This window comes from Triplophysa rosa, linkage group LG6, assembly GCF_024868665.1.
Source record: "Triplophysa rosa linkage group LG6, Trosa_1v2, whole genome shotgun sequence".
Classification (NCBI taxonomy): Eukaryota; Metazoa; Chordata; class Actinopteri; order Cypriniformes; family Nemacheilidae; genus Triplophysa; species Triplophysa rosa.
In genome coordinates, this window is record NC_079895.1 from 9,902,861 (window position 1) to 9,923,217 (window position 20,357).

General features: G+C 39.6%; 2 protein-coding genes and 1 long non-coding RNA gene across 9 annotated transcripts in view; 1 reads left to right on the forward strand and 2 right to left on the reverse strand.

Moving 5' to 3' along the window:
• Positions 1–868, reverse strand: part of si:ch211-168k14.2 (phospholipase D1) — a 31,436-nt gene extending 30,568 nt beyond the window's left edge. For 4 of the 6 annotated variants that reach the window (XM_057335756.1, XM_057335757.1, XM_057335755.1 and 1 more), the window contains exon 1: positions 621–867. The gene's annotated coding sequence lies outside the window, so the exon portion shown is untranslated. Of the gene's footprint in view, positions 1–620 lie in introns of all 6 variants that reach the window. The other 2 variants (XM_057335758.1, XM_057335759.1) reach the window with 1 other exon arrangement.
• A 934-nt stretch (positions 869–1,802) lies between these two features.
• tmtc4 (transmembrane O-mannosyltransferase targeting cadherins 4) lies at positions 1,803–13,878 on the forward strand. 2 transcript variants are annotated; one of them, XM_057336425.1, is made up of 18 exons: positions 1,803–2,202; positions 2,296–2,495; positions 3,207–3,322; positions 3,872–4,088; positions 4,851–4,935; positions 5,044–5,138; positions 5,864–5,956; positions 6,043–6,204; positions 6,297–6,499; positions 6,742–6,916; positions 7,058–7,189; positions 7,427–7,506; positions 7,760–7,867; positions 7,968–8,109; positions 9,703–9,817; positions 12,528–12,640; positions 12,770–12,839; positions 13,061–13,878. In XM_057336425.1, the coding sequence occupies exons 2-18, from the start codon at positions 2,334–2,336 to the stop codon at positions 13,207–13,209; spliced, it is 2,217 nt and encodes a 738-aa protein (XP_057192408.1). In that variant the 5' UTR covers positions 1,803–2,202; positions 2,296–2,333; the 3' UTR covers positions 13,210–13,878. The 2 variants fall into 2 exon arrangements, with proteins under 2 accessions (XP_057192408.1, XP_057192409.1); XM_057336426.1 differs by lacking the exon at positions 7,058–7,189.
• On the reverse strand, positions 12,769–19,150 carry LOC130555888 (uncharacterized). The gene is made up of 3 exons (XR_008963151.1): positions 19,004–19,150; positions 16,781–16,934; positions 12,769–12,869 (listed from the first exon to the last, which is right to left on the reverse strand). It is a non-coding gene; the product is annotated as an uncharacterized LOC130555888 (long non-coding RNA).
• Between the last annotated feature and the right edge of the window lie 1,207 nt (positions 19,151–20,357).

Consider the following 20,357-nt stretch of genomic DNA (forward strand, 5'->3'; position numbering starts at 1 on the left):
CCGTTACTTTTCTCAATTCTCTTGATTACTTTAGAATTCTTAGTAAGTCTGACTTGATAAATTAATCACTAACAATAGTTGGGAATGACAACTGAATTTTAATCTTTCTTCTTTTAGTTTAATATCCTTGGTTATCATTAGTCATGGCTCATATTGTCATTGTAGAAAGATGGCATCTACTGCTATCTGTATCAATTTAGTCATTTAGGTAATATAATAGAGTTACGCATATTCAATACTCTCAATATTAGTACACAGCACAACGTTTTACAGTATTAGATTGGATCTGTGGGAGATCTAAGTTCATAAATTTACTTAGGCCTCAAATTGTCATTATAATAAAAATTGTCATACAACTGCAATTTAATTAAGGTTATTAGTTTGTGGTGTAATTAGACATGATGTGTGTCTCCATTCTGCGACAGTAGAAACGGAATAGAGGCGATTCATTAAGCAGGTAATAGAGCACATTATTGAGCAAATGCTCTCGATAAGATTAAATCAACCACTACTACAACTGCACATTCTTTCATTAAAGGGAATCATACTGTCGGAAGTGGGGCAAAACTGACACTTTGAACAGCGGGAAGACAAACTAAGGAAATATAAAGAGTTCTTACCTTGTCTTTGAAGCAATTGAAGGAAGAACACGCTGACAAACTTCCTAACTCGGCTCGACGAGATATTACAACAGGTTGTCACTTTTTTACTTCTAAACTCTATATCAGTGACCTGTCTCTGTCTGTCGCAGCACAGAAAACTGCTTTCCATTAATTTGAGGAGTTTTGAGCCTGTTTTCCTTGTTGAATTATGTCAGCAATACGACTGGCCAGTTCCATTCAGAGCTCTTACAATGTATCATAGGGAAACAAGGGAATGGTTTCAGTGTACGCTCAAAGCCTCTATTGATAGTGTAAAGCTCTGCTACTGGTGTGAGTGTTTGTGTTTGAAATGTTTGTACCAGGACAGCTACAGCTAATCTCTGTGATGTCATCCCTCATGAGATGGGACTGGTGGAGGACTGGCTGCTGGAATGCTACAGTATTTGTGTTGCTAGTGATGTGTCAGCAGATGGACAATCATCATTACAACACAGTGACACCACATTTCAAATATCTGACCATCTGTGCATTCGAGAAGACAATATCATTGGTGCTGTAAGACACACCTTTTGTAATGTACACCTTTATATAATAATAAAACAAACCAGCCAAAAACAAATTAAACAGATCAAGTAAACACTTCATATGCTTAAACTATGAACTGTTGAGTTAAGAAAAAAACGGAACAGTTCCATCATTATCATTCATTATCAAAAAGATACAGTTCTTTAAACACACATTGACCTTTTGTACTATAGCCTTAAATGTGACTTTAAGGCACTGCCCTAAAATCTTTGTTTTTAAAATACCATGTAGTCTCTCAAATAACAAAGTAATTTCTTAAAACATACAAATATTGTTTACAATATATTTAGATAAAGTGAAACCGCGCAGGACTACCCAACGTTGTATTTTTATAAGTTTAATGACTGTTTAAATCATCACTGTTAATGTGTATTTAATTGTTGTACATCAACAAAAGGCCTTACATACTTACAATTCAGCTGCGAGGAGAAAATAAAATAAATGTACTTTCAGTGCTTTTCAAGAATTTCAGCGATTTTCGTTTTTACTTTCTTTCAAATGGTTAATGTATCATTTAAAGTCTTACGTTATCATATAAGTCTTAAATTAAACAATGTGAAAATTTTGGTTTGGACTGCTAGACTGTATCCACTCTGCTGGCACAGGTCACGTGACGTCACGCCGTCTATTCTTCTCCGAGCGCAAGCAGGAAGTACATGCGGAATACAGGGATCCCATCGTTTAGCTACGTTTGTAACCTTTTAATGTTTTTAATTCGTGGCGTTTAAACAATATGTTCGTCGTATTTATGTGACATCGGTATTATTGTATTGCTCGCGCACCGAAGCTTGTCGTCCTGGTCAGTGGTCCGACAGTTATTGATGCCAGAGCCGTTTATACATCATGTTTTGATTGTGTATTAAGCGGGATTTCTAGTAGAAAACGTCAAAGCTGTGAATGCTCGATTCCGGTTCACACAGCCGGTTGCTACTATGCATGCCACGCGTTTGTGTATGCAGCCCGTGCAGCAATAGTGTGCAAGTGTGTTGAGACGGCGCTCTGCCCTTGTGCATAGGTATGCTTCTGTTTTATGTACCCTTATTGTTAGTGCTTAGGGGGATTTGGGGTTACTGTTCTAACCATTCGCCTGTCTTCTTTATTCTGCAAGTTCATGGTGAGTCAGGATGAGCAGAAACCACAGGAAAGATGGTGCTTTCTGAGCCTCACTGGGATCAGCACATCCCTCTGCCGAAACTGGGACTCTTTCACTCCCGGCTGGTCACTGCCTTTGTTGCCCTGATCTGTTTTATAAACAGCTATGATGGGGACTTTGTCTTCGATGATTCAGAAGCCATCATCAATAACAAGGTGCCTCCTGCGTCGTCTTATAGCTGTTTATTTGGGTGTATATTGTTACAGAATAATCACTGTTGTTATGTTCAGTTTTGATTCTGACAGTAAAACATGTCTTGGTGATGATCAGTGTTGGGTGTAACTAGTTACTAAGTAAACAGTTACTGCAATTTAATTACTTTTCCATTGAAAAGTAAAGTAAGGGATTACTCTTATTTTTCTGTAATTTAATTACAGTTACTTCTGATGTAATTGAACTAAATACAGTGTAATATATTCAATAGTGGAAATTACATCAAAATTATAAGTCTAACTTTAAAATGTATGCTTTAATGTATCCTTCTCACATTTCTAAACTTTGGTCAGTTAATAAGAATTATTTATGTAGTTATTTATTATTTATTTGATGAATGAATTAAATTAGTCGTTTCATGTCTATCCTTGAATCATTTCTAATCAAGGTTGATGTAGGATATAGAAAGTAATTAGTAATAAGTAATTAAATACTTTTTGGAGAGAGTAATTTGTACAGTAATCTAATTACACTATTGAATATGTAATTAGTAACTAGTAATTAATTACTTTTTCAGAGTAACTTACCCAACACTGGTGATGATGATGATGTTTTATTGTGAAAAGGATGGGTGAACATCAACATCAGTATTTTCAGAGAATTAAATATTGTAAAGTCTCTATTGCAAACTTGTGTGTCTTTTCTCTTTGTAGGATTTGAACCCTGGTTCTCCTCTGGGCAACATCTGGAAAAATGACTTTTGGGGAAGTAACTTGAGTAGCAATTCCAGTCACAAATCGTATCGGCCGCTAACCGTCCTGACCTTCAGGTATGTTCAACACAAAGACAAAAGCGTCCTTCAATTACTGCTGTGTGACTGATGATTAAGGCTCCAACCTGCGTATGGTGAATATTTTCAGACATCTTTGCATATATTAAATGTGTGGACTTGTAATTTTATTCTCAGTGGGAAATCAAAAGAGGTCCCCCAAGAGCTTCCTGACCGAACGCTACAATAATTGACATTAAAATTGGATGCATATATTGCCTTTTTTCAAATTCATTTCAACATTGTCTTTGGCATTTGACTGCTACTGTGAAGAATCTATATGGGGGCATAATTCATGTCCTACGTGCTGCTAATGAGAATGACATCGTTTTGCATTAGTAATGGCCTGTTATCTCAACTTGACCATAAATATTATGAATTTGTAATACAGCATGTCTGTAAGTCATTTTTTATTGCGGCATCATATATTTGCTATTTTATTGTTACACCTTTGCTTGCCGAGCAGCATGTTTGGAAATGCACCAAAGTTTGCGATCATCACAGAAACGTCCGTTTTGGTAAATTGAATTGGTTACTTTGTTTCCTCAGGATAAACTACCTCTTGGCTGGTGGACTGTATCCAGTTGGCTTCCACCTGCTCAACGTTGGCCTCCACTGTGTTATTTCTGCGTTAATGATTGATGTGTTTTCAATATTAATCGGAGGCCTGTCTCACGACGGACGAGGGTCAAAAGTCAATATCTCTCCGAAAGCCTCGTTCCTCGCTGCGCTCTTCTTCGCCGCGCACCCGGTTCACACGGAAAGTGTAAGTAGTGCAGGAAGGTGTGATTCAGCAGGCCGTCTGTGCCCAGTAAACAATATCCCACTACATTGTTCTGCATCACAATGTTCACTGATGTTGCATGAAATATACATTACAAGGCCTGTGGAGAAGAAAGCTTTACGCAGCTGGTATGCCTCGCATAGGTGGGCTCTTCGGTCAGGCACGGCTATTAACAGCAACCCAACGCTTGTTCTGACCTGGCACGGATGCATCAGAGCATTGTAGAGGCTGCCGATGCTCCGGATCTGCTCTTTAATCAGGTTCAGAAAGACCGGCATTGGACCTGGAGGGGGTTAGGTTCAGAGAGACCACTGACTCGGGCCTACGGGATGTATCAAAGAAGGTGGCCCCCAGGACTCCAGCCAGGGCTGACCGCAGTTCTGTAATGAGTGCTGCCTCCTGCCTTCGCTTTTAATTTGGCCAGAAATACGGGCAATTTCAAAGACGAAAGGAAGGCGCGGGATGTTTTTATGCAGCTCATTTTTGTCTTTTTATTGTACGAGGAGGATTTAATTTGGTTCGGTGTAAATTGTGTAACTGCTATTCAAATAGATTTCGTGACTGTAACATGCTAGACGATGCATTGATTTTGGTGTTTTTTCGTTAGAGGTGGGTCACAATGATCGACCTGTTTTTGCCCCATCCTATTTTCTAGACAACGAAACAGTGTCCTTGAGCTCTCCAAAGTATTTAGTTGGAATCAATCTTGGAAATAATCTGTTGTGTTGGCTTTCTCTGTTGTAGGTGGCTGGCATTGTTGGCAGGGCAGATTTGTTGTGTGCCCTCTTTTTTCAGCTCTCTTTTCTAGTTTACTGTAAAGCATTTCAAGGTCAGTTGATAAACTAAAACATTATTTATTATGGCTCTATGTGAAATTTAATTTGCATTTTTTTACATTTGCAGTACAAATGACTTACTTTAGAATTTCTCTTTGTAGGTAGCGATAAAAAGTTCTCTGTGTCATGGATGATGGGTAGCATTCTTCTGTGTGCTGTAGCCATGCTCTGCAAGGAACAAGGCATCACGGTTTTGGTGAGTGAAAATGTGCTTGAACCTCAGAAAACAGATAATAAGCAGTATTTCAGTGTGTGACTGTGTGAAAACCATGAATAATGATTGTTTACCGAACACGTTTGCCATGGTTTGCACAAACAACATCGCCCCACATCACTGATAAAAGTGATAATTCACCCAAAAATAACTCACCCTCTTGTCATTTCAAACCTGTTTGACTTTATTCTGCAGAACACAAAAAAAAGATATTTTGAAGAATGTTGGTGACCGAACAACGGCGGTACCCATTTACTTCTTTTGAATTGACACAAAACCTATGCAATGCTATGTCAATGGGTACCGCTGTTTCTTGGTTACCAGCATTCTTCAAAATATCTTCTTTTGTGTTGTGCAGATGATGATGACAGAGTTTTCATTTTTGTGTGAACTATCGCTTTAAGCCAGAATTTACCTTGAACAAACGGATTGATATTTAGAAAGTGCGACAGGGTTTTACACTCTTGGAAATTGTAACATCAAACTGGTTTAGAAGAAACTATCATACAAATTACTGGTTACCTTTAACATCTTCTTTGGAACCAAAAATAAAAACTTTTGTAGAGTTGAGTTTTGTAGAGGTACTGCTGGTAAGTCAAATATAGTAATATTATAAAGATGCTAATTTTCTTTTCTGTCTAACTGATGTTTACTATACAGTAATTGCCTTTGATCATCCATAAAAGCCTCATTCATTTCCATCTCAGGGAGTGAATGCTGCTTATGATATTCTCATAGTCTGTAATCTGAACATCTGTGAGCTTGTTCAGCGGCTGCTATTCAGGAGAAAATCAGCTGACGTAAGTGTCTTTTGTTACTTTTGCCCTCTTCTATAAGTAAGCGATAAAATCTGTGGATTGATAATTATCTTCCTATTTCCATTCAGATTGGGGAGTTGGTGAGGAACGGTTTGCTTGTGAGGTTGGCTATTCTCTTTTTTGGAGGATCCTTTCTGTTATATGCAAGATGGAGGATCATGGGAACTGGGCCTCCTTCCTTCACTGAAGTGGATAACCCAGCATCCTTTGCTGAAAATGTCATCCTGAGGGTAAGCATACTGCTCGCTTGGGGATTTTCTACTCTTTGAGCCATAGTCTTTTTCTCATACTCTCTAAATAACCTTCTTTCTTTGATTGGCAGATTGTGAACTATAATTACTACTACTCGTTGAATGCCTGGCTGCTGCTGTGTCCCTGGTGGCTGTGTTTTGATTGGTCAATGGGCTGTGTGCCTCTGATTAAATCAGCCAGTGATTGGAGGATCGTCTGGCCTCTTGTGCTTTGGTGCTGTCTGTTAGGCTTGGTAAGCCAAGCTCTGTGCTCACTGGACAGCAGTAAAAGAAGGTAACAGAAGCAGTATCATAGTAAAACAACATATGCTTTGTGTAAACATAAATGAAGAGTGATGATTCGAAAAATGGCCAGTAGAGATTCCAAAAACACAATGCTGACATTGTTTCACGGTATTCAGCTTGAGGTGCATTAAAAGTTACATATATCTGCATTTTCATGCTAATGATAAGACTGTTGTTTAATATACTAAATCGGGGTTGAGCCTATACAAATGATGCTTCCTGTTATTTTAGGACTCTGACATTTGGCCTGGTACTGCTGGTAATTCCTTTTCTGCCAGCCAGTAATCTGTTCTTCAGGGTGGGCTTTGTGATAGCCGAGCGGGTGCTGTACCTCTCCTCCGCTGGGTACTGCCTCATTCTGGCCTACGCCGTGGGCTACTGTAGCTGCCGCTGGAGGAAACACAGGGTATGTGTCCTGTATTACACCAATTTCTCTATTTATCACCTCCTAATATTCACCATCAGACCATAATTCACTGTTACTAATGTTACGTTGAGTATGTGTGTGTTCACGTCTCGTGTAAATGTGTGTGTGGGCTGACCGCAGAGGCTGCTGAGAGCGGTCACGTTGATGCTGCTGTGTGTGAACGTGGCTCGCTCTGCACAGCGCAGTCAACAGTGGAGGTCTGAGCAGAGTCTCTTCACCAGCGCCCTGTCTGTCTGCCCTCTCAACGCCAAGGTGAGACTGCACGGCTATCCTGTGGAGAACACAACCACTAACTATAACTCACCAGCGTTTCATTGTTAAAATGCATTACAGTAACTACAGCCTAACCATCAACGCATACAGTGCCTATGAGTGAATAGCTGTGAGTTATATTTGTATAATCTGCATAGTGTTTATTATTTTATTATATTATTGAATAATAGATGGATTAGATGGATGAGTATTCTAATGTTTTCTTTTGTTGAACAGGTACATTACAATGTTGGCAAAAACCTTGCTGACAAAGGCAACCAGAGCGCTGCAGTCAAATACTACAAGGAAGCTGTGAGGTAAAAAAACATTTCATCATATTCTTTTTGCCAAAAATACTAAATTTAGTCTTTCAGCACTTTTAAACAGTGCAGCTTTATCATCTGTGATTTCAGGGTGCACTGTGGGAACTCTTTTTTTTCTGTCTCACATGGAATATACATTTACTCCAAAGCTCTTTTCCAAAATCCAAAAAGTGACTGGTTTGAAATGCTCTTCATAGGCAAAAGCTTCACGTGTATTACTCCTCACAAATATTATTTCTCAATACAGATTACACCCCAAGTATGTTCATGCTATGAACAATCTTGGTAACATATTAAAGGAAAGAAATGAGCTACATGAAGCTGAGGAGCTCCTGTCAGCTGCCGTTCATATCCAGTAAGGCATGAGGATTATTTGAAACACACGTAGCAGTATTTATTTACCTTTAATATAATAAGTAATTTGTAACCTTTGTTATATTTATTGATTCATATAGGCCTGATTTTGCTGCAGCTTGGATGAATTTAGGTATTGTGCAGAACAGTCTGAAGAAGTTTGATGAGGCTGAACTGAGCTATTGGAACGCAATTAAATTCAGGAAGAAATACCCAGACTGTTACTACAACTTGGGACGTCTGGTAAGCGACGTTTTTTCGATGCTATTTTTAATCCCACTGTTATTACACCTAAAACATGGTCGGAATATGAGAAAACATGTTGGGAGTCTATTTCACATTTTTTCATGGGCTATTCTGTGAACATTCATTCTGCCTGTGTAAGTACAAACCAACATGGGGCAATTTATTATTAATTATAGCACGAAATTGCCCATTCTGGTGTGTAATGACATGCTATTTTGTGTCTGTGAAATTCAGATGCTTCCTGTATTTCAAGTACTATGATTGATTTGAAATTATTTTTATTAAAGCTGTGGTCTAGCAGTTAGTGCACATACTACAGATGTTGAACCTTGCTGTTCAAATCTGGATTGTTTTTTGTTTTAAATGCCTCTTAAATACAATAATATACAATATGTTAAGTCTCAGGAAGTTTCGGGTTGTACAGATATGACAGATGTGACGGTTGGTGTTTGATGGTTTTGTATGATCTGTAGCTTTGTCCAAAGATATACCCATTGCCTGAAACACAGGACTAATGTTAAAGCACTGTTATGGGGCTACTTTGGCAACACTGGCATGTTTTGACTCTACTGGTTAGGGATGCAACGAAATGAAAATTCTTGGCCGAAGCCGAACATGATGTGAAACACTTGGCCGAAGGCCGAATAATACCGAACATGGTTTTTTGCATTTCTTCTATTTATTAAGCTATTTTTTTCACTATTGCACAAACTGAATAGTCAAAATGTGCTTTTTATAATTTGTCTTGCTTTTCAATAAAATACAATACAACTTAATATAAAATTGAGCAAAACAAAGTAAATTCAAACAAAAAACTGAGCCCTCTCCCTTCATGAATAGCCTATATTAATTAGGCCTATAACTGACTGCTAAACGAATGTAATGTAAGTTACTCTGTACCCCTACAACAAAACAGTTCATTAAAAACTGTCATTCCACATTAGGCCTATAAACTAAAAATACGAATAAACTAAAACTGTTGGATTATTATAGGCTACATTGCAAAATGATTTGAGAAAAAAAAACATCCAATGCAAGCAATTCTGACTGATGCTGACTGACAACCATTTCAGTTCACATCTCCCCCAAACTCCGCCCACAAAAGATGACTGTTCTCTCAGAAGGTACACTCGTGGCCAGGATGCACAGAACATACTTTGACAAGTTGTTTAGTACAGGGAACTGTGTGCATGCGACCACTGTATGATGTCAAAGGATGTCACGGGGGGACAGCCCGCTTCCGTCTGAAGTAAAGTTACCGACCGGTAAAGACGCTTTCATTTGGAAATTTACTTCCGTGCGGCAAGTCCCGTGCTGTGTCTTTCTCTGACACTTTAAAATGCTCCGCGCACATGCACACGCACACGCACTGCCAAAATGTTTGCGGCAGTAATAAAGCGCACGCATGTCTCTGTCTCTGTCTCTCTCTCTCTGCGCTGGTTGCTGCTTGATCGTATCACGAGTCATGTTCGGTAAAATTTATTTGGCCATTTCACATTTTCGGCCGAACATTTTCGGTGGCCGAACATTCGGTGCATCCCTGCTACTGGTGAGTAGTTTGTGACTGCAATTTGTTTCCTGTATCTCCAGTATGCAGACCTGAACCGCAGCATAGACGCGCTGAACGCCTGGAGGAACGCCACCATGCTGAAGCCCGACCACAGCCTGGCCTGGAACAACATGGTCATACTATTGGACAACACTGGTAAAAAACGTATTTCATTAGATCAAACAAAAACAGTAGATTAATAAATGCCGTCACTAACACAATTCATAAATATAATACATTTAGTGATTTAGTGGTTACGTTTCTATTCGTATTCTTGTGGATGTTATACAGTCTGGAATTCTTGATTCTGATTGGTCAATTATATGGTCAGTTTTATATAATGGTTGCTAATCTGTATGATGCTTGTCCCAAATAACAAATCTCCCACACAGCTGTGCTAAGTCTCTGGTAGCACTCCGCATTCTTCTTGAAGAAAACAATTTCAAATCAATATCTCATGTCCTTTATTTATTTGGTAAATAGCTGTATAAGTAAGATAATGTATAGATAATACTGCACGTTGGGGCCCTGGTCGGCCTGTTGGGGTTTATTTTGCAATGATAGCTGGCTGTACGTTATTCCTTTTGCATTTCAGTTTAGCCATTCAGTATAGATCTGTGTTCGTCCAGACAGGCGCAGTCATGTATGCATAAACTGAGCGAGTGTTCTCATTAAACGTGACCTTGACCCTGCCCTTGGGGGTAAACAGATGATCTTGGCCTCTTCCCAAATCTTCCGCCTTCTCATTTTTGTCTGGTGTCGCAAGTATAGCAGTGTGTGAGTGAGTGAGAGAGAGAGAGAGAGAGAGAGAGAGAGGTGTGAACTTCCACTCTGCAGATGCTGAGCGTCAGGTGCACACTGCCACATGGGGCCATGCTGCATAATTAGTTCACCCTTTACAACAATTAACTCCTGCATCCCATCCTCTCACCCCCTTATCTCTTCACAGACCTCACAGGGACGGGTAACTTAATATATATATTATATAATAATATTTTTAAATGCTGACCCTTGATTATTTTTTTGTGTGTGTTAAGAGCGAATTGCATAAGGAAAAATGTTTTTCCTTTGGTGATATTCAATATATTTCCAGCAATCTATCACAAATATATTGTGGATATATATTTGTTTAGGGTCTATTAAGGATTAGAGCTGTTTATTTAGGGCATTAAAATGTACGTAGATGCATACTTGCTTGTTTACTCATAATACAAAAAGTTTCCGTTCTGACGATATGTTACAGGATTAACAGAGGATGTCCTTTCTGGTAAATGCCGGCATAAGATCCCAACATGATTAGACCGGAAGAGCAAGAATCAGCAATGCTTGAAATTTATGTATTAAAAGCTTTGTGTGTTGTTTTAAAGCCACTCTTCCCTGCCGTGTGGAGAATGGTGCGATTCCCCGACAGAAGTCGTTTATTCAGAAACGTCTCCCAGGCAGGTTGGCCCTCCCTTGAGAGTCCTGGCACGGTCCATTTTCCCTGCCAAAAATAAATAAATAAAAACCTTCTCCCCCTGCGTGTTTCAAGCCCCACTCAATCCCAAAATTACACTTGAGAAAAATATTACCTACTATCGTTTTCCTGTAAAATTAAACCGATGGATTCGGGAAAGTGTGAAAATGTTGGGTTTCACCACATGTTTAGGTTTCAGCGGTGAAGAAAAATCCTCTGCAGCTCATGAATTTGATAAGGGTCAGCCGGTGAGAGTAGATTTGTGTGAGTCTGTGGTTACAGGGAGTTTTGACATCCCGATCAATAAGTCAGTAGCCCTTGTGTTGGCCTCTAATTAGGAAACTAAAAGAATCAGCCATGTGTGAAGGGGGAAAAACTACTCTGGAGAGCACTGCCACACCAGAGAAATCCACCCTGCACAGTCAACAAACATTTAGTGAATTATACTATATATGCTTGTTCTTTTGATGATCTATAGAACCAAAAGTTAAAATCATTTGGATTTTTTTTATATAACTCACCAGCTTAGTTTGTAACATTTCTCCCACCTGAGAGTAACGGGAGCTAATGGTGAGATGTGCTGACCACCAGGCCGTGGCTCCAGCATGTTCCACAGTTCTAAATCGCAACAATTTTTGATTGCATGCCCATTCAAAATGTGATACTGTAATTCTTGATGGTTGTTCAGGATGGTTGCTAGGGAATTGCTATGCAGTTGCTAAGGTGTCATGGATGGCTACTGTACAGTAGGTGTTACTCGCAGGCTCAAATAAAAAGTTCACCCCAAAGTCTCGATGAATCTCTCATCCCTAAATATATATTGACACCCTCCTTCAATATAATACTATGAAATGGTACTGTATTAAAAATAGTTTGCATTATAACCAGGGTGTGTACAGACATTTTCAGGATTTTCAAGGACTTTTCAAACACAACGTTTGGATTTTCAAGGACTACAATTGGACAGGGTTCATACAAGTTGCTTGAAGTACTTAAATTTGCCTTTTTAAATTCCAGTCCTGGAGTAAAAGTAGTTAAGTAAACCACAGTTTTATTTTTTCGTGTTTTTACAAATATTTGTGAATAATCAAAAAGATGAATGATTTAAGCACTTTTCAAGCACCTTTTCATCATTTCATTTATATTGCCTTCAATAATTTAAGCACGTTTCAAGTACCTCTTCATAAATATGGCGTTTTTCAAGGGTTTTCCACGACCTTAAAAGGCAAGTTCAAGAACTTCAAGCACTTTGTGTACGAACCTCTATTACTCCCTTTAGGCATTACTAAATTTACAAAAAAGCACATCCTGTCATACTTAATTTCTTAAGTAATAGGGATGCCTACTATTGCAAGCACCACAGACTACTTCACAGTTAATGCAATATTTCATGTTTGTTTTTTATTACAGGCAACCTGGCTCAGGCTGAGCTGATTGGAAAGGAAGCATTAAAGATATTGCCAAAAGATCACACCATCATGTTCTCTCTCGCTAATGTCCTTGGGAAACAGGAGAAATACAAGGTTACATTTGTTTCTTGCGCTACAATATACTTGTCAGTGTTTCTCATCCAGACACACATTTCAGAGACCTTTTCACATACACAGATCTATTACAGACAAAAAACAACACATGTTCTATTATTCACTCAGGAGTCCGAAGGATTCTTTCTCAGCGCTCTGAAGATCAACCCAAACGTTGCCAGTTGCCATGGCAATCTTGGTAAGTCTTCCAGGGATCCCACTGGCAATTCTGTATTGTCACAAAAACAGTTGTTCAGGTTCGACTTCTGCAATGTTACGCGATACAGGCATAAATCGGTATGTTTTGAATCAATAAACAAAGCAAAGAAGCTGTGATTCTTTTTCCATTCACACAAGACCATCACTGTGTTACTGTGAGGTGTGTTGATTTAAGTGACGAGACTCTTTGTGCCGTTGCAGCTGTTCTTTATCACCGTTGGGGAAAACTAGACTTAGCAAAGAAGCACTATGAACTGGCTCTTCTGCTGGACGCCAGCACTCCAGGAACCAAGGAGAACTACAACATGCTGAAGCGTAAACTGGAACAGAGGCACAGGACTGTTGGATAACACCGCTTTTGATAACTGCATGCCACAGATGTTATCTTTGTATGTTATCTACATAACTTAATTAAAATTGATCTTACTAATGTTCACCTTTGTCTTTAATGAACACACACAGATGACACGGTGGCACGGTAAGTCATCGCTCGATGACTTGACCAGCAAATTGGGCACTATTTTCTCTAATACATTAGAAGCTGTCGCACCTATGAAGTCAAAAAAGATTAATGAGAAAAACGCAGCACCATGGTACAATAGCACCACTCGCGCCCTTAAAAGAGAAACACGTAAACTGGAGCGCAAATGGAAACAAACCCAATTAGAGGTCTTTAAAATTGCGTGGAAAGAGAGTGCAAACTGTTATAAAAAGGCACTAAAAGCAGCAAAGGCCGAGCACCTCCGTAACCTCATAGAAACTAACAAAAACAATCCAAGGTTTTTATTTAGTACAGTTGCTAAACTAACAAATAAACAGACTTCACCTGACCTGGGTATTCCGCCGCACCTTGGTAGCAATGATTTCATGAACTTTTTTACAGAGAAAATCGAAAACATACGAGACAAAATAGTAAAATCTCAACCTCCAAGTCTGTCCTATAAATTAGTACCAACCATCGCCCCAAAAGAAAGGCTACAGTGTTTTTCACCTATAAAACAGGAAGATTTAATTAAACTTATTGCAACATCTAAACCTACAACTTGCTTATTAGACCCCATACCAACTAAATTATTAAAAGAGTTATTACCCGTTGCAATTGAGCCCATTTATAACATTATCAACTCGTCAATTAATCTAGGCCATGTCCCAGGAGCCTTTAAACTGGCCGTCATTAAGCCTCTTATCAAGAAACCAAACTTAGACCCCAATGAACTAGGAAACTATAGACCGATTTCAAATCTCCCTTTCCTGTCTAAAATACTAGAAAAAGTAGTGTCCACTCAGTTGTGCTCTTTCTTACAAAATAATGACATACACGAAAAATTCCAGTCAGGTTTTAGACCGCATCATAGTACTGAAACTGCACTCGTTAAAATTACAAACGACCTGCTCATAGCATCAGATAAAGGTAACATCTCACTCCTAGTCCTGCTCGACCTTAGTGCTGCGTTCGATACTGTAGACCATAAAATACTTCTAGATCGCTTACACAATTATACCGGTATTCAGGGACAGGCACTACAATGGTTCAGATCTTACTTATCAGACCGACATCAATTTGTCCATTTAAATGGGGAATCATCAAATCTAACGCAAGTAAATTATGGATTACCTCAGGGATCGGTTTTAGGACCCTTGCTATTCTCCATATACATGCTGCCCCTTGGAAACATTATTAGAAAACATGGAATTAGCTTCCACTGTTATGCAGATGATACTCAGCTATATATCTCATCAAGACCAGATGATTCCTTCCAGCTATCCAAATTGGCAGAGTGCATCGAAGATATAAAACATTGGATGACTTGTAATTTCCTTCTTTTAAATTCTAATAAAACAGAAATATTACTTATCGGACCAAAGACACGTGAGCAGAATATTTCGGATTATGACCTGCAAATTGAAGGCTGCACTGTTACTCCAACAAATACAGTTAAAGACCTTGGCGTTATATTAGACAGCAACCTGTCATTTAAAAATCACATCTCAAATGTCACAAAAACAGCCTTCTTCCACCTTAGAAATGTTGCCAAATTGCGAAATATTTTATGTGTGGCTGATGCAGAGAAGCTTATTCATGCATTTGTGACCTCAAGACTTGACTACTGTAATGCACTGCTTAGTGGTTGTCCTGCAGCATCAATAAACAAACTACAGTTAGTTCAGAATGCAGCTGCCAGAGTTCTAACCAGGTCCAGAAAATACGATCACATAACCCCAATGTTATCAACCCTTCACTGGTTACCCATTAAGTATCGTATTGACTTTAAAGTTCTTTTAATTACTTATAAAGCCTTAAACGGTTTAGCCCCTACCTACATAACAGAGCTTCTACCACACTACAACCCATCACGCTCTCTAAGATCTCAAAACTCCAGACTTTTGATAACACCTAGAATAACTAAATCCACCAAAGGGGGTAGAGCTTTCTCATACGTAGCACCTAAACTCTGGAATAGCCTCCCCGATACTATTCGAGGGTCAGACACACTCTCCCAATTTAAATCTAGATTAAAGACACATCTTTTCAGCCAAGCATTCACTAATACATAGCTAATGAACAGCAGCTACGCTAATTATTCTCTTTCTGTTTCTGCCCTCGCCTCGGGATGCCCATCCCGAGGTAGGGAGAGATTCCGCCAGGCCCAGATGAACGTCATATGCCCATCCACAACTAGAGATTACGCCAGCTACATCGGAAAATCCCGTGCCATCCTCCTGCGAGAGCCTGCGGACTGACTGACCATCCAGCTCCATCCAAGGCAATTCCATCACCACCCAAGAAAAAGGCGACCATCTGGCCGGCCCAGCTCAGACAATTCCATCCCCAGCCGAGAGCAAAGACGGACTACCTGTCACATAAATGCTAAATTTACAATACTTGGTATTTAATGCTAAACTTACATCACACGACAGCAGTTTGAAGTTATGGCTGCACTCAGTGACTTTGATTGGAGGTAGCTGGGTGGGTGTTGTGGGGAGTGGGGGGGCTTGTTGGTTGTGGTTCGGGGCGTTTCATTTGTTGGGACTGTGTGGATCTGGTCTGGTTGGTCTTGTTTTGTGGTCGATGTCGGACAACAGAGGAATAAAGTTAATTATGCCATTACTACTTTTCCCTGGTTGTTCCTCTGTTGTCTGTTGTTGATCGCGGAATGAGACCGGGTTGGACCTGCACGGTTTCGGCGGGTGGGGCTTCCTGGGTCGCGGCTCGTGGGCTCTCCCTGTTCTTCGTGGACGTTGCTCGGTGGCTTTGGTCGGGGTCACTGAGTGCAGCCATGACACGTCAGAGGAGATCTGGCCCTCCCGGCTGAGCCTGGTTTCTCCCGAGGTTTTTTTTTCTCCATTATTCAGCATTGGAGTTTGGGTTCCTCGCCACAGCAGAGCAGTGCAGTGTTGGCTTGCTCACCGGGAGACTGCATTTATTTATTTATTTATTTATTTATTTATTAGATATTATTTATTATAATGATCTTGCTTGGTCTATAAACACCATGCACTGTGCTGTGTTTTACCTTTCTGTGTTTTTCTTATTTGCTCCTGTAAAGCTGCTTTGGAACAATGCACATTGTGAAAAGCGCTATATAAATAAAATTGAATTGAATTGAATTGAATTAATAAAGGTTTAAGCGTCTCAAATGATTTTGTCACGTGTAATTGTAGTCTCAAGACATATGGAACGTATCCACCATCTTCACTTTCATCTTTGACCTCATGTTATGTCAGCTGGGCCTCTATTTATTAGTCTGTTACACTTTGTAATTGGAAAGTATGTTTTCGTTGGCCGTCCACCGAGTATGTATCCAACTATGGACATCTTAACAAATCACGTTTAAAAAAAGTTGAGTTACTATAAGTGAGACGCACCAGTATCTGACATTACAAGGCCAGCGGTTTCTGTTAGAGTGTTTGTTTACATACCTTTCACAGTATCCATCATATGTGTCTTCTGGAATGGATTGTGGCCTTTCGTTCCTTCAAAGTCTCTGTAGTTAATGTTGGAAAGAGTCAATGTTCTGATGTGCCTATGTCAGGGGCTGAAGGGTCACCCCAAGTAGGAAGTCAGCAGCCATGACTGCAAAGAAAACAGTGAAGTGCAGAATGAGGGCTTCAAAGGAGCTGGAACATAGTCCCTGGGGGCATCACGCACACGCTGGCTGTTCTTGAAAGTTAGTGGGCTGACCTCAAGACACAATTTCAGTCAACAAGTCATCTTGGTTGAAAGTGCATGGTGGTTGTATTTGTTCACCTGCTTCCTTCATCCGTCTGGAAATGTGAAGACCTGGATCGCACGTGTAGTGCTGGGATGACAGGGGTTATGGTTGTGGTGATACCGGCTTCACATCTAAATGACCAGTTATAATATATTGCTATCATAAAAACGCACTGGTTCAGTTATTATGCGAACGGTGCAGAGAGGCATTACAAGAATCTACTCGAAAGAAATGAGAAAAAACTGAGTTGTCTGTACATATAACATTTGCTCTGAATTCCTCTGAGCAGTTATGAGCATGTAGGTCTAGAGGTTTTGTAAGGGAGGATCAAAGCAGATGCTACCATGTGACAAATAGAAAAACTGCATACTTTAGTCTGACAAGAATCAACAACTGCAATACATGGTGTTAACTTAGTGTAATTAAATAATTCATGTGTTTGTACTGTCAAGGCAGAAACCATACATTTTATTTGGAAAAAGATGTGATTTTCAATTTAATGTTCTTATGGATAGTTTGTGTTTGCAGCACATTCTCAGAACACACATATTGAAATCTTTTCTCTAATAATGAACTTCGTTTTTAAACAGTTAAAAGTGTTTATCTTGGAGCTGGTTAAAAATATGATAAATTAGTTTTTGTTTAAAATAATGAAATCTACATGGTGTAAAAATAAAAGACAGAAATACGTAACTTTTGCATTTATATCGCCATCTCTGTTTGAAACGTAAATTGCAGGTTACTTTACGTGGGTTGTAGTGAAATGACGTCAAACTGACATTTCCCACTCCTACTGACAACTTATAAATCAATAGACCAATTTTTTGTTTGCAAACAGTGTGATGCGATTCTGTGGGCGGAGCCGAACTGGTGGCAGAAAGCATCTAAATTATCGTTCTTAACTAACGTAACATAATTTATTTTGCATTTGTGTGTGATGAACAGTATAGAAAACCTTACCTGAAATAAAATAAACACAGAGAAACGAGTATTCCGGATGATTTCTTCAGTCCTTACCTGTTCGTTTAATGGCTTGTTTAGCCTAAAATGTCATATTCAACGACGGTATTCCATAGGAAATAACACCATAATTTTTGCCATTCCTATTCTGACATTCACTAACACAAAAACACATTTTTGAAGGAACTGTATCCTACGTTTCATTCATTGCTGCTTTGTTTCCACTGTTTTTCTGCCACCAGTATGCGCGCGCAGCTGGCAGTGAGGTAACCGTGATGTCGACTCCAAATTGGTCTATAGCTTATCGTTGCAAATCAGGGAAATTTAAGTAGGTTACACACCTTACTGTTTTTATGTAGGCTACTTGCCAGATTTTAAAAAAGTTGCGATTTGTACCTATAAGGCAACCTTTTCATGTCTTCATTTGAGGTATCTATTTTGCAACAAATAATGGCCTAATAAGCGTATACACCGTCCCTGTTTTATTAACTAGCATAAACCGTATTGCTATTCTAGATTGAAGATGAAACATGTTCAGTTACAGTTCTCCCTACGGTTCAAAGCACCAACAATTAAACGTGGCGTTTCCACTCCAGCAATTCTAGGAATCGTCCGCGATTCTTTGTTTGAACCCTTGAGCCGGTGAAATTAATCTCGAGCAAAAACAAGAACACTTTTTACAGTCAGTGAACTGAGGTTTATTTAAGCTTCATCACTTTGGCCGGATCGTGCAGCTCTTTGTGGACGGTAGCCGCCAGGCTCCACAGTGTTTAGATGAACAAGCCCTGAATCACATTTTACAGCTCGCAGCTCCTGTGACAGACTGCTAATCAATCTGACAGGATGTTGTCAATGTTTCTCCTCTAAAATGCTCACTGGCTCACCCTCCAGTCCCTTAAACAAAACTAATAGGTTGTGATGTTGGCTCTACGATTTCGAGTCTAATTGATGTACATTTTGCAGATCTTACCAGAACTGTAGCCGCTGACATCCGGCACGGGACATCCGCTCTTCTGACACCGGGTCAGGATTCACGCGCACGCGTGATTATCAGACTGGCACTCATTAGGGAGCATCTTGCCTGTCGCCTTGCTTTGAGGAGCGCCATGAATTACAGCCATACCCTCCCCGGCATTTTAAAAAGGCATGTTGTCATACGATATGCCGCCACCAGCCTCGATGTCCACCTCTGCCTCGCAATATGATTAATCGTTCGCGATGGGCAAGTAGAGGCCACCGATGCCAGCTGTTGGTCTGGGTTTGTTAAATTAATATCATGGCCATATTCCGCCATCCCTGCCCTGTCATTCACAAGTCCTTGAGACATGAAACAAGTTTAGACATTTGTTCAGGTTTTTTTCATGATGTTATTGTATTTCCTTTATGTAATCTACGTTTCTGCATTAAATAAAGTACAATTAAATTGACTTGACAAATCATTTATATTTTTACCAAACCTTTTAAATGTTGACTTGACCAGTCATTTATATAACCTTTTAAATGTTTACATGACCTTACTTCATTAAATAATCACAACTGTTCAACATTTAAAATATTAAGTTGAAATGACTTACAAAGCCAATTTTTGTACTTAAAAATTTAAGGCAAAAATATATTAAGATTTTTATTAAAATAGTTTATTAGTAGTTTGTGTTAACTAATGTAGTAGTGTAGAAGAGACTGTTACTGCAGCCTATAGTTTTTCTAATTATTTTTCATTTTCTCTGTTTCACTTCATCTTATTTGGAAAAAATGGTGCACTGAGATGGAAATGTATTAACTGGCATCAGTTAATGTGCTCATTATTCATTTTTGGTGAGCATGAAAAATGATTTAAAGAGGTCTGAAATTGCAACTGTAAAGCCTGATTGCACCGAGCCAAACTTGTTCATTTTATCCTTTAGAGGTGCAGAAGGGTGTAAGCTGCTCTCTGGACAGGGTATACAGTAACAGCTGTGCTCCTCTCACAAGGGGGGCGGCCACTCGGCCGGGCTGCGGGCCACTCGGAACAGATGGAAAAATACATCAGAGCTCGCTCACTGTTATTAAAACACACAATATCCTCTGCTTTTTAGGGTTTATGGTGGCTGGGGGTTAGGAGGGCGGGTCGGTATTGAATGAAACGGGTGTCAGGTAATTTCTTATCATCTGGTTTTCCAGAAATCAGAGAAGGGGAAAAAACCTGAGACATTGTATTTGTTTGCATCAGTTTGCAACGGGCTTCTTGTGTTTCATTTTACCTCTCTCTTTCTCTCCCTGCGCCACCCCTCTTTAGCTCAGTGAGGGCAGCGAGAAGGAAACTGTGCCAGTGGCATATGGCCTGC